Source organism: Molothrus aeneus, chromosome 31 (genome assembly GCF_037042795.1).
Source record: "Molothrus aeneus isolate 106 chromosome 31, BPBGC_Maene_1.0, whole genome shotgun sequence".
In the NCBI taxonomy this organism is placed as follows: domain Eukaryota; kingdom Metazoa; phylum Chordata; class Aves; order Passeriformes; family Icteridae; genus Molothrus; species Molothrus aeneus.
Genome location: NC_089676.1, coordinates 2,490,548 through 2,514,031, shown reverse-complemented (window position 1 = coordinate 2,514,031; position 23,484 = coordinate 2,490,548). Strand labels below are relative to the sequence as shown.

Below are 23,484 nucleotides of genomic sequence, written 5' to 3'. Positions count from 1 at the left end.
GTTGGGGTTCACCCTGGGACCCCTCATTCCTGCTGTCCCAAAGGATTTGGGGAGCTGGGACCTGTTCCAGGCTGTGTGTAAAGCTCCTGGCATGTCCACTTTGGGAACAGCTCCTGGGAATTTGCCAGCCCTGCAGGATCCGGGACCCCCCGGGACCCCCTAGAGTTGGGGTTCACCCTCGGTGCTGCTGTCCCAGAGGGATTTGGGGGCCTGGGACCTGTTCCAGGCTGTGTGTAAGGCTCCTGGTGTGTCCCTCACTGCTGCTTCAGGAACAGCTCCTGGGAATCTGCCCTGCAGAGTTTGGGACCCCCCGAGTTGGGGTTCACCCTGGGACCCCTCATTCCTGCTGTCCCCAAGGGTTTAGGGGGCTGGGACCTGTTCCAGGCTGTGTGTAAAGCTCCTGGCGTGTCCCTTGTTGCTCCCACTTCTGGGAATCTCCAGCCCTGCAGGGTCCGGGACCCCCCAGAATTGGGGTTCACCCCCGATCCCGCTGTCCCCAAAGGGTTCCTGGGGCTCGGAATGCACCTCGGACACTCCCTCCGTGCCAGTCCCGTCGCTGTCCCCTCTGTCCCCGCCTGGCACGGGGTGGGCTCGGGGTTATTTTTGGCCAATGCCCGTCCCTGTCACGAGCCCGGTGACGTTCCCGGGGCTTTCCCGGGATCCTGCCCGCTCTGATCCGCTCGGGGGACGGGGACGCGGCGAGTGAGTGCCACGGGACCCCTCCCGGTGCCCCCCAGGCTCGGAATTTTGGGATCCCACCACTCCCGGTGCCCCCCACGCTCGGAATTTGGGGATCCGCTCCCTCCCGGTGCCCCCAGGCTCGGAATTTTGGGATCCCCCCACTCCCGGTGCCCCCCAGACTCGGAATTTTGGGATCCCCCCACTTCCGGTGCCCCCCAGACTCGGAATTTTGGGATCCGCTCCCTCCCGGTACCCCCCAAACTCGGAATTTTGGGATCCGGACCCCCCCCTCCCTGCCCCACACCTGCAATGGGGCCGTGTCCTAGTCCCGAGGTGCCTTTTGGGACCCCTCCCCTGTTTGGGGACCCCCTTAATCCATCCAGGACCCCCCAATTTCCCCATTCCCAGGGTTTGGCCCCACCGGGTTTGGGGTCCCCGGGCAGGGCCCGTCCTCAGCCGCGGGGACAGGAAATGAGGGAGCTGCAGGATGTTAATTAAGCCCTAATTAGGGCTGGAACACGGCACGAGGAGCTCGGCACCATCCGGCCCTGCTGGAAATGCTGCTCCTGTTTGAGGGGGTCACAGCTCCTGGGGGGGTCTCGGAGAGGGGGTGAGGAATTTAGGGGTGAGGAATTTGGGGGATCAGGAATTTGGGGGATCAGGAATATGGGGGATCAGGAATATGGGGGATCAGGAATTTGGGGGATCAGGAATATGGGGGATAAGAAATTTGGGGGATCAGGAATATGGGGGATTGGGAATACAGGAGTTGAGGAATTTGGGGGCTGAGGAATTTCAGAGATTAAGAATTAATTTAGGAGATGAGGAATTCAGGGGATTAGGAATACATGGGGATTAGGAATTTGAGGGATTAGGAATATGGGGGATGAGGAATTTGGGGGACCAGGAATTTAGGAGATGAGGAATTCAGGGGATTAAGAATTTGGGGGCTGAGGAATTTGGAGGATTAAGAACTTGGGGGATCAGGAAATTGGAGGCTGAGGAACTTGGGGGCTGAGGAATTGGAGGGATTAGGAATTTGGGAGATTAGGAATTAATTTAGGAGATGAGGAATTTGGGGGCTGAGGAATTTGGGGTCTGAAGCATTCGGGGGCTGAGGAATTTGGGGGATTAGGAATTTGGGGGATTAGGAATTTAGGACATGAGGAATTCGGGGGATCAGGAACTCGGGGGATCAGGAATTTAGGACATGAGGAATTCGGGGGCAGAGGAATTCGGGGCCGATCTCCCCGGGGATGCCGGAGCCGAGGAGGCTGCGGGGCTCCAGCCCGCGCGGGCCCGGGGCCGTAACGGGATCCCGGGCATTATCGGCAGCACCGGGGCCAGCTCGGCTCCGGTTTCTTTGGCCGAGCCGTTGCTGGAGCAACGCCGGGCTGGGCCTTTGTGGGGCCTTTTCAGGCGGACAAGAGCCCTTTGAGAGCGCGGGGGGCCCCGCGGAGTCACCCGATAGCCCCCGGCGCTCCCCCCGGGCCGCGCTGGCTCCCGAGGACACCGGATCCGTTATGGGCACCGGCAGCCGCCGATCCCAGCCCGGCGGTGCGGCCCCGTTCCCGGTGCTGACAGACGGGGGATGCCCGCAGGGTCACGGCGTGGCCACCGCTGCCACCTGGGGGTCCCCTGGGGCTGTCCCCGATGCGTGACCCCCGTGTCCGTCCCAGTCTCGGCGATGTCCCCAATTTTCCCGCATTTGGGGGGGATGAGGGACGCTCGAGGGTGGCGCGGGGACCCCTCCCGGAGCGATGCTGTCCCCCCGCCGTTCTGGGGGTGCTGTCCGAGGTTTGTGCCCCCCGTGCCCGGCCCCCGCGGGGCTGGCCGGCGGTGCCAGCCCGGCTGCCCAGCCCCGGTATCGGATCCTCCCGGAGGGAGGGGGCTTGGAGCTTATTTAACGTGCCCGGCCCGGCCGGGCGGGCGCACTCGGAGCACGGGGAGCTCAGGTGAGCACAGGTGCCTCTGTTCCACCCCAAACCTCCCCTCAGAACGCTCTGCCCAGCCCCTGGGACCCCCTCAGAACCCCCTGGGACCCCCTCAGAACCCCCAAACCCCCCTGGGATCCCCCAAACCCCCCAGTCCTGCCCCTGGAACCCCCCAGAAGCCCCAGTCCTGACACGGGGATCCCTCCAGACCCCCCAGTCCTGCCCAGCGGGACCACAGCCAGGGGTGGGTGACATTTTGGGGGCTGAGGAATTTGGGGGCTGAGGAACTTGGGGGATCAGGAATTTGGGGGATCAGGAACTGGGGGGATCAGGAATTTAGGGGATCAGGAATTTGGGGGATCAGGAATTTGGGGGATCAGGAATTGGGGGGATCGGGAATTTGGAGGATCAGGAATTTGGGGGCTGAGGAATTTGGGAGCTGAGGAATTTGGGGGATCAGGAATTTGGGGGATGAGGATTTTGGGGGATCAGGAATTTGGGGAATGAGGATTTTGGGGGATTATGAATTTGGGGGATCAGGAATTTGGGGGATCAGGAATTTAGGAGATGAGGAATTTGGGGGATCAGGAATTTGAGGGCTGAGGAACTTGGGAGATGAGGAATTCGGGGGCTGAGGAATTTGGGGGATCAGGAACTTGGGGGATCAGGAATTTAGGAGATGAGGAATTTAGGGGATCAGGAACTTGGGGGATCAGGAACTTGGGAGATGAGGAATTTGGGGGATTAGGAATTTGGGGGATTAGGAATTTGGGGAATCAGGAATTTGGGGGATCAGGAACTTGGGGGACCAGGAACTTGGGGATCAGGAATTTAGGAGATGAGGAATTTAGGGGATCAGGAACTTGGGGGATCAGGAACTTGGGGGATGAGGGATCCGGGGGCTGTGGCCGGGGGGGTCGCCGGGACAGGGGGGCTGGCGGGTGACGTCTGGGGGTCCCGCAGCCGCAGCCATGGGATCGCAGCTGGAAGGGGCCATGGAGACCCTGATCAATGTCTTCCACCACTACTCGGGCAAGGAGGGCGACAAGTACAAGCTGAGCAAGAAGGAGCTCAAGGAGCTGCTGCAGAGCGAGCTGGGATGTTTCCTGGAGGTAACTGGGACCAGTTTGGGCACCGGGGGGGCTCCTTTTCCCCCATTTCCCAGGGGAACGGTGCCTGCCCAGCCCCAGGGCTCACCCTGTGCCCTCCCCAGACCCAGAAGGACGCGGGGGCCGTGGAGAAGATCATGCAGGACCTGGATGAGAACGGCGACGGCGAGGTGGATTTCCAGGAATTCGTGGTCCTGGTGGCCGCCCTGACCGTGGCCTGCAACACTTTCTTCTGGGAGAACGCCTGACCCCCCCTCCTGCCGCATTCCCATGGGCTCCCAAAATCCCCCAAGAGCCCCTCCAGGCCCCCCCCAGCTCACCCCCTCTGCACCCCAGCATTCCCAGGGGATCCCGCTGGGATCCAGCTGCACAATAAAGGCACCAACCCGAGGGGTGTTGTGAGCTCCTTCCTTGGTTCCTGCTCGGGATTCCTGCCCTGTCCCCGCTGTGAGTGCCCCCAGGGGATATCCCACTGTGGGGTCATGGAAAAAATCCCACTCCGGGTCACCCCAAGGGCTTGGAGACAGCCCTGGGATCCGTCCTGGGATCTACCCTGGGATCCACCTCAGGATCCATCCTGGGGTCACGGGGAAAAGCCACCCTAGGTCACCCCAAGGGCCTGGAGACAGCCATGGATCCACACGGGGATCTACCCTGGGATCCACCCTGAGACCCCCCTGGAATCCACCCTGAGATCCACCCTGGGATCCACCCCAGGATCCACCCAGAATCCCCCATGGGACTCCCCATGGAATCCACCCTGGCATCCTCCTGTGATCCCCCCTTTGATCCACCTTGGATCCACCCTGGGATTCCCACTGGGATCTACCCCAGGATCCATCCCAGAATCCTCCCTGGAACCCCCCATGAAATCCCCTCTGGGATCCCCCCTGGGATCCACCCAGGGATTCCCCCCTGGGATCCACCCCGGGGCAGGGTGACCTCCCGGGATCACCGGGGTTTGGGAAGGAGGGGAACAGGTCGGGACTCGCCGTGGGCGGCTCCGGAGGCGCCCGCGGGGCCGGAGGAACCGGTTGGGATCTCCCGGGAATGGGACGGGACAGGACGGGACAGGACGGTGGCCAAGGGCTCCAGCAGGGCCGCCAGCGCCATCGCCCGCCCGCCATCCCGGTTTGGGATCGGGATTGGGATCGGGGTGGTTATAAAAATAGTAATATAATTAGAGTAATAAAAATTGGGACAATTTGGATTTAGGACAATACGAGACAATAAAAACAAAGAGTTACAGACGGTCCAGGTACCTTTTCTGGGCAAAATAAGCCCGAAAAAGGCCCCACATTAACAGACGATTAACCCTTAAAAGCAACAGCCTGTTGCATATTCATACACCTCATGCATGATGCATAAATTCCATTCAAACACAGGATTCTGTCTGGACAGTGTCAACTTCTTCCTCATAATCCTAATGTCATCTTCAGGGCTGAGTGAGGCAGGAAGAAGTTCGTTTCTCCAGATAATGGAGCAATAAAAATCTCTTTCTCTGAAAGATTTAGGTGTCCTGTGGCTGCTATCTCAGTGTGAGTCTTCTCTTTAAAAAAAGAATCTCACATAGCATAGTTTCTATTTTAACTTTATGTCATAACCTAAAACAATATTTAACACACTACTTAAGAAAATTAATACAGCATCACTTTCTAACATAACAATATAATATTAATTTCAATATTTGTCAAAAGCCAATCATAAAACATGCATTTTTCACACCATGGTTCCATGACAATTCCATGACAATTCCATGACGGTTCCATGACAATTGCACGACAATTGCATGACATTCCATGACAATTCCGTAACGATTCCATGACAATTCCGTGACGATTCCATGACGGTTCCATGACGGTTCCATGACGGTTCCATGACGATTCCATGACAATTCCGTAACGATTCCATGACGACACCGCTCCCTATGACGTCACCACGACTCCACCCCGAATTCCCGCCAGAACGTTCCCACCTCCTCCTCCGCCCCGCCTCTTTCCCCGCCCCCTCCGCTGCTCCACCAATCACCGCCCACCGAGGGCGGGGCTCGCGCGGCAGGGGGCGTGGCCGGGAGCGCGGCCGCCATTTCGGTGGGGGCGGGAGCGGCGCCGCCGCCATTTTGTCGCGGGCGGCTGAGGGAGAAGCGGCGGCGGCGGCGGCGGCGGGAGCGGGCGGAGCTCAGCGCCGGCCCCGGCCCCGGCCCCGCGCCGGCCTCACACCGGCCCCACACCGGCCCCGCAATCACCCGCTCGTCCGTCGGAGCCACCGGAGACCTGGCGACCGTGTGCTTCGGTGAGTGAGCGGCCCGGGGGCGGAGAGTCGGGGGGCGATCCTGAGGGCCCGGGGAGTCCCCTCATGATCCCTTCATGGCCCCCTCATGATCCCTTCATTGCCCCCTCATGGCCCCCTCAGGGTCGGGGCTTTTCCCCCTTATCGGGCTCCAGAACCGGGCCTGAGGGGGGCGGAGCTGATTATTTTTCCCCTCAGGAAGAAAAACGCTTTCTAAACCACTTCAAATTGAAAAAGCTGTTGTATATTAAAATAAAATTATTTAAATTATTTAAAACAGGAATAAGGATTTCTGTTGTCGCCATTTCTGGGTGTAAATCCTCTCAATAAAGCGGTTTTTTGAGGGTGTTATAGAGTGAGCGCATCCCGGCCGTTATCCACCCGTTAAATTTGCTGCTAATTAGAAATTAAATTAATAAATCGATCTGCAGAGCACGGAGGTTGGAACCCGGCGTGTTTCTGTAGCATCCAGCACTGGGGGGGATTTAAATCCCTGCCCTGAGGGGATTTAAACCTCGATGTTTTTAAAGGATACGATGCTTTTGTAGCATCACCTTGGATTTTTATTCCAAATTTTATTCCCTGTGCCCTTAAAATTGGGGTTTGCACCTTGGTCATGCTAAGAACATGGGAAATGTGGAGGTGTCACTGTGCTAAAGGCATTTGAGTGCTATTTACAGCTGGATTTTTACGTTATTACTCAAAAAGACGATAAAGTATTCGTTGTAAAAAGATAAATTTTTACTAAAAGTAAATTAAAATAATTCCCCTATTTATTAAACCTGGTAGAGGGGTATAAAACATTAAAAATACATAAATAGAATATTTATAACTTGTCTCACTTTTAGTTTTCTCCACACAGAGCAGAGGTTTTTTAATGTTTAATGATGTAAATATGTAATAATTGTATTAATTTGATGTCTTGGGTTCTGGTTTGCATCTTTGCTCTGAAGATGCCATTTGGTTTCCATCTTGCTGCTGGATTTTTATATTATTCCTCATAATATTGCTGAAGCATTCACTGTAAAAAGATGAATTTTTGGTAAGGGAGAAATAAATTCCCTGATTTATTAAAACTAGGGGAGGACTAAAAAAACATTAAAAATCCCCGAATCAGAACTGAAAAATTCTGTCAGAGGGATAAAATCACTGAAAATTAATGAATTTTATATTACACATAACCTGCAGTAATCTTGATTTCGTCCACTCATGGAGGCAGAACAGAAGGGATTTTTGGTATTTAGTGGTCTAAATGTGCACTAAATGTCTAAATTTTCATTTTTGGGGCCTGTTTTTTGCAGATTCTCTGAAGATGGCTGCACAGTCAGCACCGAAGGTCGTGCTAAAGAGCACCACCAAGATGTCTCTGAACGAGCGGTGAGGAAGCCAACGGCACCTTCAGCTCCTAAGAAATCATATATCTATATTTTTTATTTTTTATTTTTTTACTTAATTCTCACTATCCAAAAAAAAAAAAAAAATCCAAAAACCCACCGTGGTTTTTCCGCCCTCTTTTAACCTCATCCAGCCAGCGGGTGGTGCCTTCCACACCCGCCTTACCCAAGGTTAAAAGGGCCAAAAAACAAAATCATTCCGGAGGGGATTTCTCCGTGCTTTTAGTTGTCCTAAATCCGGTGGGATGTGTTGTAAGAGCAGAGACCAACCTCACACCCTCCCTGTCTCTCCCACATGTTTTGACATTGGTATTTTGGCTCTGCTGCCGCGCCCGAGGGTCCCACCCGCCCGGGTGGGCTCTGTAAGAGGCCGGCGGCGGCCTCGGAACCGGCCCGAAGGCCCTTCCGGGCCTTGTAAGAGGCACCAGCTTTGGCTTCACCTCCATCTCTTGCTGTCCTCGAGCTCCTCCCGTGGCTCATTCCGCTGGGTGTTCCCACCTCTGGCTCCTCCGTGATCACTAACGGGCGTCCGTCTGTCCAGCTGAGCACTGTGGGGTTGAACACGAGGCCATGGGGCAGCCCGAGCTCAGGGGCGCCTTGCTGGCTCCTTCCCTCCCTGGCAGCCCAAACTCCTCCTTTTTAAGGGGTGGATTTCATTTTAAGGGGTGGATTTCGTCTTTAGGAGGTGGATTTCGTTTTTAGGAGGTGGATTTCGTTTTTTGGAGGTAAATTTCGTTTTTAGGAGGTGGATTTCATTTTTTGGAGGTAAATTTCGTTTTTATGGGGTGGATTTCGTTTTTAGGGGGTGAATTTCATTTTTAGGGATTAAATTTCATTTTTAGGGGGTGAATTTCATTTTTAGGGATTAAATTTCATTTTTAGGGGATGGATTTAATTTTTAGGCGGTAAATTTCATTTTTATGGGGTGAATTTCATTTTTAGGGGGTAAAATTCACTTTTAGGGGTAGATTTCATCTTTATGGTGTGAATTTCATTTTTAGGGATTAAATTTCATTTTTAGGGGATGGATTTAATTTTTAGGCAGTAAATTTCATTTTTATGGGGTGAATTTCATTTTTAGGAGGTGAATTTCATTTTTAGGGGGTAGGTTTCATCTTTAGGGGGTGAATTTCATTTTTAGGGATTAAATTTCATTTTTTAGGGGGTGAATTTCATTTTTAGGGGGTAGGTTTCATCTTTAGGGGGTGAATTCCATTTTTAGGGATTAAATTTCATTTTTATGGGGTGGATTTTGCTCACCAGCTCCCCAGGAAGCTGCTGGAGCTCAGGAGCTTTATTTACCACCTCTCTTTGATGGAGAAATTAAAACACCACACAAATTCCCGAGTGGCCTCATTTCAGCAGAGCAGTTGGGTAGAATTCAGGAGATGCTCTGAGTGGTGGAATTTTGTACAATCACGGTTGGAAAAGGCTTTAAGATGATCCCTTCCAACCTGATGCTGGAGGACACCAAGCGTGGCCTCTTCCCCACCTCCCTCCTAGCCTGGAATTTTGACGCTTTCCCAGATTTTTTTTGGGGGGGGGGGGGCTTGATTTGGCTTTTGCTGTCCTGTTTCTCCCCCTCTGTGTCACGCCCATCCCCGCTTCCTGCTGGTTGTCACCCCTTCTGCCATCTCTAAACCCACTAACCTCCAGCTTTCTCATTCCCACTGAAAATTTCCACCTCATTCCTGCCTCTCCAGCGAGGGATCCGTAATCCCGTAAAGTGCCACTCTTTGCATAAAAGGTTCATGGGAGCTGGAGCCCCACTCGAGCACCGTGAAATGCCGATAATTGTGTGTTTTAAGCTTTAATTAAACCCCGTTTTATTCGACCTTGAAGCTTCACTAACATGCTGAAGAACAAACAGCCGATGCCGGTGAATATCCGGGCCACCATGCAGCAGCAGCAGCTGGCCAGCGCTCGAAACAGACGGCTGGCCCAGCAGATGGAGAACAGACCGTCTGTGCAGGCTGCTCTGAAGCTCAAACAGGTGAGGGGGAAGGAGATTTGAGCCTTGCAGGATGTGGAAAAAACAACTCCGGAAAGAGAAAGAGGCCAGAGAAGGGAAGGGGATGGAGGGTGAGTGTGGGGAGCTCAGGGGGGGCTTGTGCTTCTCCAGAACTCCCTGACAGGACGGTGGCGTTGGACACACGAGGAGTTTTTGTTCCTGGGGAGGTTTATCAGGCTTTGGGAGGGGCTGCGCAGGGAATTTTGGAGTTGCCATCCCTGGAGGTGGCCAGGGAAAGCCTGGATGTGGCACCTGGGCTGGGCACAAGGTGGGGATTGCACTCAGTGGTCTGGGAGGTCTTTTCCTACTGGAGACTTTTGGAATTCTGTAAATAAGGAGTTGGAGAGTGTCAAGGATGGAGAAGGGTCTGCAGGGGCCGTGTGAGGAGTGGCTGGGGGCACTTGGTGTGTGCAGCTGGAGCAGAGAAGACTCAGGGATCTGCAGCTCCAATCTCTGCTCCCTGGGACAGGAACGGGATCCTGGGAACAGCTGGAGCTGTGCCAGGGCAGGTTTGGGATGGATTTTAGGGAAAGGTTCTTCCCCTCCAGAGTGCTCAGGCTCCCCAGGAAATGGGGTGAAGCTGTGCCAGGGCAGGTTTGGGATGGATTTTAGGGCCCCCAGAGGGTGCTGGGCACTGCCCAGGCTCCACAGGGAATGAGCACATTCCTGAGGCTGCCAGAGCTCCAGGAGCTGTTCCAGGGATGCCCAGGATGGGATTTTGGGGTGTCTGTGCAGGGCCAGGAGTTGGCCTGGACGATCCTCATGGATCCCTCCCAACTCAGAGCATCCCATAATCCTAAAAAACGAGATACCTGGGAGGGACTGGCAGAAAATCTCCCCTTTTTCCCTCAGATCAGTGACACCTTGTCACTCCCTGCTTGGCACTGGGGGTTTTCCCTACACGTTGTCACTCCCTGGTTCTCGCTGGGGGTGTTGGGTGCTGCCTCTTGATGTCTCCTCTCTATTTTTCCAGACCAAAGGCTCATCCCGGCCTCCGGGAGCTGCTTCACCTTCACAGTCCCAGGGCAACGACATCCCCTAAAACCCCACCCTCCCTCTTCACCCTTTGCCGTGCTGGCTTTTCCTGTGGCGGAGCCCTTTCACGTCCCCAATCCCAGATTGCTGCATGACTCCTGTCCCTCCCAAATCTTCTCTTCCAGAAGAGCTTGAAGCAACGCCTCGGCAAGAGCAACATCCAGGCGCGGCTGGGCCGGCCGGCGGGGACGCTGGCCCGAGGAGCCCTGGGCCAACGGGGGCTGGCCCTGGGCCAGCGGGGGCTGCCCCGGGGGGCCCTGCGGGGCCGCGGCGCCCGCGCCATCATCCGAGGAGGGGTGGCACTCCGAGGTCAGTGCCCTGCCAGCCGTCCCCTGTCCCCTCACACGCCGTCCCCCTGGCTGAAATTCTGTTTATTGGTGTTGCTGATACTGCGGGTGGGACCTGCTTTGGCTTGGCTGAACCAAATAGGGGCAGCTGTGGTGTTTGCTTCACCCCAGAGACACTTTTGGCCGGCTGGATCACCCCAGAGACATTTTTGGCCAGCTGCATGTAGGTTTTTTTTACCCCAGAGACACTTTTGGCCAGCTGGATCACCCCAGAGACACCTTTGGCCAGCTGGGTGTGAGGTGTTTCACCCCAAAGACATTTTTGGCCAGCTGGATCACCCCAGAGACACTTTGGGCTTTATGGATCACCCCAGAGACACTTTTGGCCAGCTGGCTGTGAGGTGTTTCACCCCAAAAACACTTTTGGCCAGCTGTGTGTGAGGTGAACCCCAACAACACTTTTGGCCAGCTGGGGGTGAGGTGTTTCACCCCAAAAACACTTTTGGCCAGCTGGGTGTTGCAGTTGGGCACGTGGAGACAAGTCCAGACATTTCAGGGCTCTGGTGGTGGTGGTGGGATGCAGCTTCCTGCCATGGAAGGTTCCTCAGGTTTCCCTCTGCTGGAGAAGCTTTAAGGCAGTGGTGAAGGAAAGGAGTCAGTTCTGATGGAGGGTTTTAATCCAGAGTTTTTATTCTGAATCCAGCAACTGCTCCAGCAGAACTCCCTGAAGTGAGTGGTTGCTGGGGGAGAGGAGGAGGGAAGGGATAGGGAGCCACCAACCAGGTACAGGGGACAAAGGACACCTGGATGTCCCTCCTGGAATTCCAGGACTGCCAGACAGCTCGGCAGGGCTCAGGGTGGGGAAGGGAGGCATGATTGCACACCTGGGAAGGAAATACCAGGGGAGGGACCCGTGTTCTGAGGGAAACCATGAAATCCCACCTCAAGACCCATTTTTCTGGCTTTTCCACCCAAGGTCAAGGCCTGCTGCGTGGCGGGAGAGGGATTGCCCCCAGGATGGGCCTGCGCAGAGGCGGCATCAGGGGCCGCGGGGGCCCGGGCAGAGGCGGCCTGGGCCGGGGCGCCATGGGCCGGGGAGGCATCGGCGGCAGAGGTCAGTGCCTGGGAGCAGCAGGGGTAATCCAGGATCCAGCTGGGATCCTTCTGTGCTGGCCGAGGCTGGGGCCTGGGGCCTGCAGCCACAAGAGTTCCCAGCCTGGGATTCAAAGCTTTTATCCAAGATGTGGTGGTTTTATCAGCAGGGTGGGATGGGAAAGCCAAGAGCCGGGTGTTGCTGTTAGGCTGGGATTGAGGAGTTTTCAGGAAGCTCCTAAATTGAGTGATGAGAAGGAGCTGGGAGTGTAACCACGAATCTTTAAGGGGCTGAGAGGGGTGGGAAATCCTGGGATGGAGGCAGTGATGGAGTGGGAAATCCCTGGATGGAGGATGGAGGCAGTGATGGGGTTGGAAATCCTGGGATTGAGGCGGTGAGGAGTGGGGTGAGAAATCCTGATATGGACGAAGTGAGGGGTGGGAAATCCTGGGATGCAGGCAGTGACCAGTGAAGAGGTGGGAAATCCCATCCTGGGATGCAGGCAGTGACAGGGTGGAAAATCCCATCTTGTGATGGAGGCAGTGAGGGGTATGAAATCCCATGAATGAGGGGTTGGAAATCCTGGGATTCAGACAATGATGAAGTGGGAAATCCCGTGAATGAGGGGTGTGCAATCCCATGAATGAGGGGTGTGCAATCCCGTGAATGAGGGGTGTGCAATCCCGTGAATGAGGGGTGTCTAATCCCGGGATGGAGGGTGTGCAATCCCGGGATGGAGGGTGTGCAATCCCATGAATGAGGGGTGTGCAATCCCCTGAATTAGGGGTGTCCAATCCCGGGGTGCCGGCAGTGACAGAGTGGGAAATCCCAGGACCCATCCCATGACCGTTCCCACCCTGCAGGGCGCGGCATGGCCGGGCGCGGCCGGGGCGGCTTCGGCGGGCGCGGCAGAGGCCGGGGCCGCGGCAGAGGCTCGGCACGGCCCGCGCTCACCAAGGAGCAGCTGGACAACCAGCTGGACGCATACATGTCCAAGACCAAGGGACACCTGGACGCCGAGCTGGACGCGTACATGGCACAGACGGATCCCGAGGCCGCCGACTGAGGGGCCGGGACTGCCGGGGAGGGCTCGATACCCCAGGGGAAACTCAGACTTAGTGTGTTCTTGGATGTTTTGATACTCTCTGTTGTATTAAACTTTTTTTGGATTGTTCTTTTCCGGGGATCTTTTTTTTGGTGGTTTTTCACTGAGGAAGCGCGGATGGGATGGAGCTGCTGTGAAGAATCTGCTGGTGGCAGCACCAGGGATGGACCTGTGGATTGGGGACCTGGTGTTTGTGTGCCTCTGGAGCTCCCTGGTTGGGTTTGGGATGGGGTTGTTGGGTTTTGGGTTGGGGTTGTTGGGTTTTGGGATGAGTTTGTTGGGTTTGGGATGGGGTTGTTGGGTTTTGGGTTGGGGTTGTTGGGTTTTGGGATGGGGTTGTTGGGTTTTGGGATGGGGTTGTCGTGTTTTGGCATGGGTTTGTTGGGTTTTGGGTTGGTTTGTTGGATTTTGGGATGAGTGTTGGGTTTTGGGTTGGGTTTGTAGGGTTTTGGGATGGTTTGTCGTGTTTTGGCATGGGTTTGTTGGGTTTTGGGATGGTTGGATTTTGGGATGAGTGTTGGGTTTTGGGTTGGGGTTGTTGGGTTTTGGGATGGGGTTGTTGGGTTTTGGGATGGGGTTGTTGGGTTTTGGGTTGGGTTTGTAGGGTTTTGGGATGGGGTTGTTGGGTTTTGGGATGGGGTTGTTGGGTTTTGGGATGGTTTGTCGTGTTTTGGCATGGGTTTGTTGGGTTTTGGGTTGGTTTGTTGGATTTTGGCATGGGTTTGTTGGGTTTTGGGATGGGTTTGTTAGATTTTCATAAGGGTTTGTTGAGTTTTGGGATGGGGTTCTTGGATTTTGGGATGAGTTTGTGGGTTTGGGGATGGTTGGTTGGGTTTTGGGATGGTTTGTTGCATTTTGGGATGGATTTGTCAGGTTTTGGGATGGTTTGGTTGAGTTTTGGGACGAGTTTCTTGGGTTTTGGCATGGGTTTGTTGGATTTTTGGGATCAGCCCTTGTACGTTTTGGGATGGTTGCAGTTCAGTTTAACCCCCCTAAAGCCAAATCAGCCTTTCCAGCAGGAAGAACCTGACTTTGGCTGGTTTTCTCCTCCCAGATCCTTTTTGTTCTGCACCAAAAATCCCTGTGGGGTTGGGGCAGGTGGAAAGCTTCCCTGTTTTAGTGGATTTTGGGGGGTTTGAGTTTGAGTTCTTTTGGCGCCGCGTTTCTGTGTGGTTCAAGTGTTTGTTTAAAGAAATGAGAGGCAGGGAGAGAAAATTCAGCCAGGACAGTGAAGTGGAAATGCCTCTTTTCCAGAACAGGCTCCAAAATTCATCTTTTTTTTTTTTTAAAAAAGATGAATTTTCATAACTAAAGGCTCTGTACTTTTATCACCCACGCTTTAAGCTTTCCTGTTCCTTTGGAATTTTGCATTTCTGGTTACCTAAAGGAGAGAGAATTCCCAGGGTTCTCTGTGGGGTTTTCTCTGGAAATGGGATTTTCCTGAATTTACTCCACAGGGCAGAAGGAAGGGGAGGGCACCGGGAATCCACCGGCTCCTGCTTCCCTCCCGGTGCGGCGTTCCCGCGGGATAACCGGGCGATAACCGGGGCCGGGACCCGCGGGATAACCGGGGCCAGACCCGCGGCGTTCCCGGTGGGACCGGGGCCAGACCCGCGGGATAACCGGGGGATAACCAGGGCCAGGACCCACGGAATAACCGGGCGATAACCGGGGCCGGGACCCGCGGGATAACCGGGGGATAACCGGGGGATAACCGGGGCCGGACCCGAGGGATAACCGGAGGATCACCGGGGCCAGGACCCGCGGAATAACCGGGCAATAACCGGGGCCGGGACCCGCGGGATAACCGGGGGATAACCGGGGCCGGACCCGAGGGATAACCGGGGCCGAGACCCGCGGCGTTCCCGCGGTATAACCGGGGCCGGACCCGCGGCGCTCCCGCGGTATAACCGGGGCCGGACCCGCGGCGTTCCCGCGGTATAACCGGGGCCGGACCCGCTGCGTTCCCGCGGTATAACCGGGGCCGGACCCGCGGCGTTCCCGCGGTATAACCGGGGCCGGACCCGCGGCGTTCCCGCGGTATAACCGGGGCCGGACCCGCGGCGTTCCCGCGGTATAACCGGGGCCGGACCCGCGGCGTTCCCGCGGTATAACCGGGGCCGGACCCGCGGCGCTCCCGGTGGGAGCCGGGCCCGGCGGCGCCGGGGGCGGGGCCCGTCTGGGGGCTGGCGCCGTGAAAGCGCGGCCGCGATTGGCTGGCGGGGCGAGGCCCGGCTGTCACGGGCGCTGCCATTGGCTGAGGCGCGGCGGCGCCTCACACGCTCCGGCCGCTCCTTTTGTTATTGTAGGGCCGGAGTTGGGAAAGGGCCGAGGGAGCGGGAACGGGACCGGGGAGAGGGAGAGGAGGAGGAGGAGGAGAAAGCTGGGAGCGGGAGGAGAGGGTTGAGAGGAGGAGGAGAGGGCTCAGAAAAAGCGAGGGAGGCTGAGGGAAAGGGCTGACAGGAGAAGGAGGCGGCTGAGGGCGGGAGGAAGGGGCTGAGGGCAGGGCAGGGGGCTCAGGGAAAGGCAGGGGTTGAGGGGTAGGGCAGAGGCCTGAGGGAAAGGGCTGAGGGTGGGAGATAAGGGCAGGGGGCTGAGGGGAAGGTGAGGGGCTGAGTGCAGCACAGGGGGCTCAGGGCAGAACAAGGGGCTCAGGGCAGAGCAGGGGCCGAGGGGAGGGCAGGGGCCGAGGGGAAGGCAGGGGCCGAGGGGAGGGCAGGGGCTGAGGGGAAGGCAGGGGCCGAGGGGAGGGCAGGGGCCGAGGGGAAGGCAGGGGCCGAGGGGAGGGCAGGGGCTGAGGGGAAGGCAGGGGCCGAGGGGAAGGCAGGGCTCTGCACACACGGCAGCCCCACCGTGAGCCGGAGGAGATGCGGCGGGAGCCGGGCCGCGAGTGACGGCAGCCGGGGCCGGTGCAGGTGAGTGGAGCCCGAGCCACCCCTGGGGGTCCCCGCTGTGTCCCCTCCTCCTCGAAGCCTGTCACCCCCTCCTTGAAGCGTGTCGCCCCTCAGAACCCCTGCGCTGTCCCCGTCGCCTTCCCGTGGCCCGTGGTGTCCCAGGAACATCCCTAGGGCGAGTTTTGGCACTGGGATCAGCCCGGGGTTCTCCGGGCAGGGCGATGCGGGGTGAGGACGGGGCCGGGTCTGGCCCCAGTGAGCCTTTTCCCCCAAACCCGAGCGGGCTGAGCTCTGCGGAGGGACGGGAATGGCTCCGACCCTTCCAACCTTCCCTGGAGCAGCCTTGGGATGCTGGGAGGGGGAGCAGGACCCCAGGTCCCCTCTCCCACTGCTTTTAGCCCCAAAACATGAGGCAGAGGATGGGCAGGGAGCAGGGATGAGGTGCCCGGGATGAACCCCAGAGCCCGGCGGGGGGCTCAGGGTCTCACCCCCACCACAGGGAGCCCCATGGGGTCCCTCAGCATCCCTGGACGTGTCCCCATCTTGGAGGAGCCTGGGGACACGCGGGGAGTGCTGGCAGGACACTCAGGCTCCCTCGCAGTCGCAGATAAGGAGCAGAGAGCAGCGTTTGTTGTGTCTGCCGCCATCCCGAGGATTTTCCAAAGCTCTGGCGTGAGCAGGGTCTGGCAGGAAAGGGAGAAGCCGGCAGGGAGAGAATGAGAGGGGTTAAGGAGCGGCGCCAGGCTGGGCTCTGTTTAGTCTGGGCTCGGCGGCGGCTGCGGGAGCGGCTCCATCCCCGTGGCACCGGGCACGGACACAGCCCTGCTCCGTGCCAGGCTGGGGACAGCGCTGCCCCCGAGCCTGATGCCACCATCATCCAGCTCTGCCCTGTAAACTGTGCTCGCTCACCTCACCCCAAGCTGGGGACAAACTCTGGCACCCAGGGAGCGCAGAACGCAGGCTTTGGGTGACATGGCTTTGTCACCTGGAGAGTGCCACCCACCTCCCCGGTGCCAGCGGCTCGGTGTCCCCTGCAGCAGGGTGACCCGCTGGGGACAAACTGGCACTCAGGTCGTGCCATCAACCAGGCTTTGGGTGACGTGGCTTTGTCACCTGGAGGGTGCCACCTTCCCTGGTGCCAGCGGCTCGGTGTCCCCTGCAGCAGGGTGACCCGCGGGGACACGCCATGTCCCTGGGCGGCGACAGCGGCCCCGGCATCGTGCACAGCCTGCTGTGCCACCGGCAGGGAGGGGACAGCGAGGCCTTCGCCCGCCGCGCCATCCAGAGCCTGCTGAGGAAGCTGAAGGAGAAGAGGGACGAGCTGGACGCGCTGGTGGCCGCTGTCACCTCCGGAGGGGCCCAGCCCGGCCAGTGTGTCACCGTGCAGCGAACCCTGGACGGGCGGCTCCAGGTACCCCGGGACACCGGGATGGGGACCCCGGCACGGGGGGGACAGGGGTAAACCCACCCCAGATTAGGGGGTCCTGCGTGTTGGGGTGCCCTGGGTCCCGCGGGAGCGGCTGGGCTGCATCCCCTGCCCGCAGCCCCCTCCCCTCCGCGGCTCCCCCGCACCGCCCTGCCCTGCCCTGCCCTGCCCTGCCCTGCCCTGCCCTGCCCGCTGAGTCAGAGTCTGCCGCAGCCGGGGGGAGCGGGGAGGGGGCGTTTGTTATGTCTGGAACCGCGGGGGGACCCCCGGCCTGGCGCCAGCCCCGTGCTGGGGGGGCTGGAGGGGATCCCGGTGTGGGGGATTGGGGGAGATCCCATTGTGGGGGCTTCGGGGGGTCCTGGTGTGGGGGATTGGGGGCACCCCGGTGTGGGGGGATCCCAGTGTGGAGGCTCAGGGGGGTCCCAGTGTGGGGGCTTGGGGGTCCCAGTGTGGGAGCTTGGGGGTCCCGGTGTTGTCACCCTGGGGGGATCTCGGTGTTGTCACCCCGGGGGGGATCCCGGTATTGTCACCCTGAGGGGATCCCAGTATTGTCACCCTGACGAGGATCCCGGTATTGTCACCCTGGGGTGATCCCGCTGTTGTCACCCCGGGGAGGATCCCGCTGTTGTCACCCTGAGGGGATCCCAGTGCTGTCACCCCTGGGGTGATCCCGCTGTTGTCACCCTGACGAGGATCCCGCTGTTGTCACCCTGAGGGGATCCCAGTGCTGTCACCCCTGGGGTGATCCCGCTGTTGTCACCCTGACGAGGATCCCGGTATTGTCACCCTGGGGTGATCCCGCTGTTGTCACCCCGGGGAGGATCCCGCTGTTGTCACCCTGAGGGGATCCCAGTGCTGTCACCCGTGGGGTGATCCCGCTGCTGTCACCCCGGGGAGGGGTCCCAGCCCCTCCCTCCCCGTTGGTGTCCCCGTCCCGCAGGTGGCCGGCAGGAAGGGTTTCCCGCACGTCATCTACGCGCGGCTCTGGCGCTGGCCCGACCTGCACAAGAACGAGCTGAAACCCGCCCGCTTCTGCCAATTCGCCTTCGACCTCAAGTGCGACAGCGTCTGTGTCAACCCCTACCACTACGAGCGCGTGGGGACCCCCGGCAGCGGTGAGCCGGGACCCCCGAAATGGGGGGGTCACCAAGGGGGGGGGGGGGGGTACCAGTACCCCTAACCCCCCTCCTCACCTCTCCTGCAGGTCTGAGCATCCCGAGCACAGGTGAGACCCCGGCCCGGGGCGCCCCCGGAGCCAGCCCAGGCCCCCGCCGCGGGTCCCCGTGCCCCCCCATGGTCTCCGGTGTGTGTCCCCCGGCCTCCCCAGTGCCCCCCCCGCGCCCGGTGAAGGAGGAGTTTGTCCATGACTGTGTGCAGATGGAGCTGCCGGCCCCCCCTCGGGACCTGGGGGTCGAGACCCCCGCCCGGCCCCACCGAGCGCTGCCCCCTGAGCCCCCCCGAGTGCCCCCCCGGACCTACCCTGCGCTCCCCATGGCGCCCCAAGGTGAGACCCCCCCCCCCTTAACCCCCACCCTGAGAGGGTTTGGGGCATCGCCCTGAGCCCCTCACTCCACAAGATACAATATATATAGATATATCTATATATAAAAATATAGATATATAAAATATATAAATATATGAAAATATATCTAAAATATGTTAATATATATAAATATATAATACATAAAATAATATATAAATATATAAATTTAATATATAAAAATATAATTATATTTTATATATAAATATATACAAATATAATATATAAATATATAATTATATTTTATATATAAATATATACAAATATATATATAAAAATATATATATAAATATTTATATATGTATATATAAAAATAACAAATCAAACCTTCTAAAACATAAAATCAACATCTTCCCCCCATCTTCCCCCACAGCGACCCCCCAGGACCCCCTGGGCCACCCCGAGGGCCCCCCAGCACAGAACGGGTACCCCAAACCACCCCAGCACGGTGAGTATGGGGGTACCCCACTGCCCCAAACCCCCTCTGGGGGGGACCCTCCTTATGTCCCCCCGTGTCCCCCTGCAGGTTCACCGCTGAGCTGGAGCCCTGCCACCATCTACACCCCGAGCTTGGGGGGGTCGCAGCCCCCCCTGCCACAGCATCCCGGCAGCCAGGGCCGCCCCCAGCACCAGCCCAGCCACTGCTGTAGGTCTGGGGGGCACTGGGGGAGGGCTTGGGAGGGGTCTTCAAGGTGCTGACCCCCTCTCTACCCCACCCAGGGCCCCCCATGCTCCAGCCCCCCGTGTCCACCCACCCTGGTGAGTGCCCCCCACCCTCCTTAGCACCCATGGGTGCCGTGACCCGCCCCCCCCCCCCCCCCGCCCAAAAATCCCAATTTTCCCCCGTTCCAGGCCCGGAGTTCTGGTGCTCCATCGCCTACTTCGAGCAGGACGTGCAGGTGGGGGAGATCTTCAAGGTGCCCTCGAGCTGCCCCTCGGTGGTCGTGGATGGATACGTGGACCCCTCGGGGGGCGCCCGGTTCTGCCTGGGGCAGCTCTCGAACGTGCAGCGCTGCGCTGCCAGCGAGAGGGCACGGTGGGTCGGGGGGTATGGGGGGCAATGGGGGGCATGGGGGCGATGGGGGGGATGAGGGGAGGGAGGGCGTGGTGGGCACAGGGGGAATGGGGGGAATGGGGAACATGGGGGGGCATGGGGGATGAGGGGGGGAACGGGGGGCATTGGGGGCATTGTGGGGTGAGGGGGGCATGGGGGGCACAGGGAGCACGGGGGACATGGTGGGTCCGGGGGCACGGGGGGTGAGAGGGGCATAGGGGGCACAGAGGGCATGGGGAGGCACCAGAAGGTTAAGGGGGCACAGAGGGCACGGGGGGCATTGGAGAGGGTGGGGAGTAATGGGGGGGGAATCAGGCCTGGGAATGGGGCAGGGGCTCACAGGGGCTGTGGGGGTGAAGGATGGGGGGCAAAAGGGGAATAATCGGGGTGGGGGGGGGGTCAGAGGATAAATGGGAAAAGGGGGATATGGGGGAAATGGGGGATAGTTATGGCAGAAGGAGGAAAAGGGGAAAAATCAGGAGAAAGGGGAAATTGGTGTGATAGGAACGTGAGGAAAAATCATGGGATAGTCAGGGCAAAACAGGGGGCTGGGGGGGTGAAACATGGGGTCCCGAGGGGGTCCCGAGGGGGTCCCGGGGGGTCCCGGGGGGGTCCCGGGGGGTGCCGGGGGGTCCATGCTGAGGCTCTGGCCAGGCTGCACATCGGGAAGGGCGCGCAGCTGGAGCGGCGAGAGGGCTGGGCAGGTGAACAGGGGATTGGAACAGGTCCTGGGGGGTCCTGAGGGGGCTCGGGGGTCCTGGGGGGGCTCGGGGGTCCCAGGGGGTCCATGCTGAGGCTCTGGCCAGGCTGCACATCGGGAAGGGCGTGCAGCTGGAGCGGCGAGGAGAGGGCGATGTGTGGATGCGCTGCCGCAGCGACCACGCCGTGTTCGTGCAGAGCTTCTACCTGGACAGGGAGGCGGGCAGAGCCCCCGGGGACGCCGTGCACAAGGTGTACCCCGGAGCACACATCAAGGTCGGGGTCCCCGGGGGGCTGGGGGGGGCTGTGCCCGGATTTTTGGGGGTTCTGGGCAGTGGAAGGACCCCAGGGATGGAGGGACGCCCCCAACCCCAAAGGTGCCCTGCTCAGGGGTCCCCCTGTGTGGTGTTTGTAGGGGTTTGAGGATGAGGGAAGAGATGAGAGTGGTGATTTTATGTTTTAGAAGGTTTGATTTATAAAGAAATTAATTTTTAATTCTAATATTTATTTATTTATTTATTTTATTTTTTATATTTTTATATTTATTTATTTAATTTTTAAAATTTATTATTTCTTTTTATTTTATATATTCATTTATTTATAAATCAAACCTTCTAAAACGTAAAATTTTTATAAATAAATAAATAGATATTTGATAAATAAATTTATAATATATATTATATATTATAGACATAATATATATATTATAAATTTATATATATTATATCAAATATATACTTATTTATAAATATATATTTCATTATATATAATATATAATAATATATTTTCTATATTTATTTATATATTATATCAAATATATATTTATTTATATATAGATATCTATTTGATTAATATATAAATTATTTATATATATAATATTAAAATACTATCAAAATACTAGAAGAAAGGATTTTATTAGAAGGTTAGTTAAGAATAGAAAAGGAATGATGATAAAGGACTGAGACAGTCCAGACAGCTGGATTGTGTTGGTTATTAATTAGAAATAATTACATCAGACCAATCACAGATCTACTTGTTGCATTTCACAGCAGTAGATAATTATCGTTAACACTTTCTTTTTGAGGTTTCTCAGCTTCTCAGGAGAAAAAAAACCCTTAAGAAATCTTAAGGAAAAACTCTTTAAGGAAAGGATTTTTGATAAACCGTGTGTGTGTGCCCCCCTGGTGTCCCCGCAGGTGTTTGACCTGCGCCAGTGCCACCGGCAGATGCAGCAGCAGGCGGCCACTGCCCAGGCTGCGGCCACTGCCCAGGCGGCCGCGGTGGCCGGGAGCATCCCCGGGGCTGCCTCTGTGGGGGGCATCGCCCCGGCCATCGGTGAGTGACCACAGCGATGCTCAGTCCTTGTGCTGAGTGACCACAGCGATGGTCAGTCCTTGTGCTGACCCCCCTGAGTGACCACAGCGATGCTCAGTCCCTGTGCTGAGTGACCACAGCGATGGTCAGTCCTTGTGCTGACCCCCCTGAGTGACCACAGCGATGGTCAGTCCTTGTGCTGAGTGACCACAGCGATGGTCAGTCCCTGTGCTGAGTGACCACAGCGATGGTCAGTCCTTGTGCTGAGTGACCACAGCGATGGTCAGTCCTTGTGCTGAGTGACCACAGCGATGGTCAGTCCTTGTGCTGACCCCCCTGAGTGACCACAGCAATGCTCAGTCCCTGTGCTGAGTGACCAGAGCGATGGTCAGTCCCTGTGCTGAGTGACCACAGCGATGGTCAGTCCCTGTGCTGAGTGACCACAGCGATGGTCAGTCCTTGTGCTGAGTGACCACAGCGATGGTCAGTCCCTGTACTGACCCCCCTGAGTGACCACAGCGATGGTCAGTCCCTGTGCTGAGTGACCACAGCGATGGTCAGTCCCTGTGCTGACCCCCCTGAGTGACCACAGCGATGCTCAGTCCCTGTACTGAGTGACCACAGCACTGCTCAGTCCCTGTGCTGAGTGACCACAGCACTGCTCAGTCCCTGTGCTGAGTGACCACAGCGATGGTCAGTCCTTGTGCTGAGTGACCACAGCAGTGCTCAGTCCCTGTGCTGACCCCCCCGGGGCTGTCCCACCACCCCTGAGTGACCCCAGGGTGGGCTGGGACCCCCATGATGCCCCTCCCACCATCTGTGAGTGACCACAGCAGGGGCAGGACCTCCGTGCTGACCCCCCAGGGCTGTCCCACCACCCAGGACAGGTTGGGACCCCCGTGCTGACCATGTCCCCCCCCCAGGGCTGTCGGTGGCCGCGGGGCTCGGCGTGGATGACCTGCGGCGCCTGTGCCTCGTTAGGCTGAGCTTCGTTAAGGGCTGGGGGCCCGACTACCCCCGGGCCAGCATCACCTGCACGCCCTGCTGGATCGAGGTGCACCTGCACCGCGCCCTGCAGCTGCTGGACCACGTCCTGCACGCCCTGCCCGACGCCCACGCCTGAATCCTGCAAGGAACGGCCCAAAAAAAAAGGGGAAAAAAGGCAAAAAAATGAAGCGAAATGGCAAAAAAATGAAGCGAGATTACAGAAAGTGTGTTGGTTTAACAGTTATTTAATGGATGGGGTTGGTGTTTGTGGCCTGGGTGTAGTGCAGCCCTCGTTGCTGATTTCCACCTCCTGCTTTAACTTTTGTATGAAAATAAACCAAAAAAAATTTAAAAACGAGGCGAAAGGACCAACAGCATGTTGTTTTAACCGTTATTTAATGGATGGAGTTGGAATCTGTGGCCTGGCCATGGGAGCGCCTTTGACGGACGTTCAGCAGTGCAGTTGTGCCGCCAGATGCGCCGCCGGATGCGGTTCCAGATGCGCATGCAGCTGTGCCCTTGGGACTACATTTCCCAGCAGCCCTCGCGGCGCGCACCGGAAGCGGCTGCTCTTTATCTCCCCGCGGACCCGGTTTCCCGGCAGGCCCCGCGGCGCGCACCGGAAGCGGCCG

At 57.4% G+C, this 23,484-nt stretch overlaps 3 protein-coding genes across 7 annotated transcripts; all 3 read left to right on the top strand.

The window, feature by feature from the left end:
- The first annotated feature begins 652 nt into the window (after positions 1 to 652).
- S100A1 (S100 calcium binding protein A1) lies at positions 653 to 4,114 on the top strand. Of its 2 annotated transcripts, none has more exons than XM_066568163.1 (3): positions 653 to 702; positions 3,579 to 3,727; positions 3,829 to 4,114. In XM_066568163.1, the coding sequence occupies exons 2-3, from the start codon at positions 3,587 to 3,589 to the stop codon at positions 3,970 to 3,972; spliced, it is 285 nt and encodes a 94-aa protein (XP_066424260.1). In that variant the 5' UTR covers positions 653 to 702; positions 3,579 to 3,586; the 3' UTR covers positions 3,973 to 4,114. The 2 variants fall into 2 exon arrangements, with proteins under 2 accessions (XP_066424260.1, XP_066424259.1); XM_066568162.1 differs by lacking the exon at positions 653 to 702 and adding an exon at positions 2,154 to 2,636.
- Positions 4,115 to 5,866: 1,752 nt separating this feature from the next.
- On the top strand, positions 5,867 to 13,007 carry CHTOP (chromatin target of PRMT1). 3 transcript variants are annotated; one of them, XM_066567997.1, is made up of 6 exons: positions 5,867 to 6,016; positions 7,315 to 7,390; positions 9,250 to 9,400; positions 10,582 to 10,762; positions 11,717 to 11,854; positions 12,697 to 13,007. In XM_066567997.1, the coding sequence occupies exons 2-6, from the start codon at positions 7,326 to 7,328 to the stop codon at positions 12,897 to 12,899; spliced, it is 738 nt and encodes a 245-aa protein (XP_066424094.1). In that variant the 5' UTR covers positions 5,867 to 6,016; positions 7,315 to 7,325; the 3' UTR covers positions 12,900 to 13,007. The 3 variants fall into 3 exon arrangements, with proteins under 3 accessions (XP_066424094.1, XP_066424093.1, XP_066424095.1); XM_066567996.1 differs by having other exon boundaries at positions 10,579 to 10,762; XM_066567998.1 differs by lacking the exons at positions 5,867 to 6,016; positions 7,315 to 7,390 and adding an exon at positions 7,397 to 8,092 and having other exon boundaries at positions 8,153 to 9,400; positions 10,579 to 10,762.
- A 2,748-nt stretch (positions 13,008 to 15,755) lies between these two features.
- Positions 15,756 to 23,210, top strand: LOC136568144 (mothers against decapentaplegic homolog 4-like). Of its 2 annotated transcripts, none has more exons than XM_066567994.1 (12): positions 15,756 to 15,853; positions 16,995 to 17,243; positions 18,199 to 18,373; positions 18,463 to 18,483; positions 18,586 to 18,762; positions 19,172 to 19,246; positions 19,325 to 19,444; positions 19,519 to 19,557; positions 19,651 to 19,834; positions 20,659 to 20,827; positions 21,748 to 21,886; positions 22,789 to 23,210. In XM_066567994.1, exons 2-12 carry the CDS (start codon positions 17,019 to 17,021, stop codon positions 22,986 to 22,988), a joined length of 1,524 nt encoding a protein of 507 aa, XP_066424091.1. In that variant the 5' UTR covers positions 15,756 to 15,853; positions 16,995 to 17,018; the 3' UTR covers positions 22,989 to 23,210. The 2 variants fall into 2 exon arrangements, with proteins under 2 accessions (XP_066424091.1, XP_066424092.1); XM_066567995.1 differs by having other exon boundaries at positions 20,750 to 20,827; positions 22,789 to 23,076.
- The last annotated feature ends 274 nt before the right edge of the window (positions 23,211 to 23,484 follow it).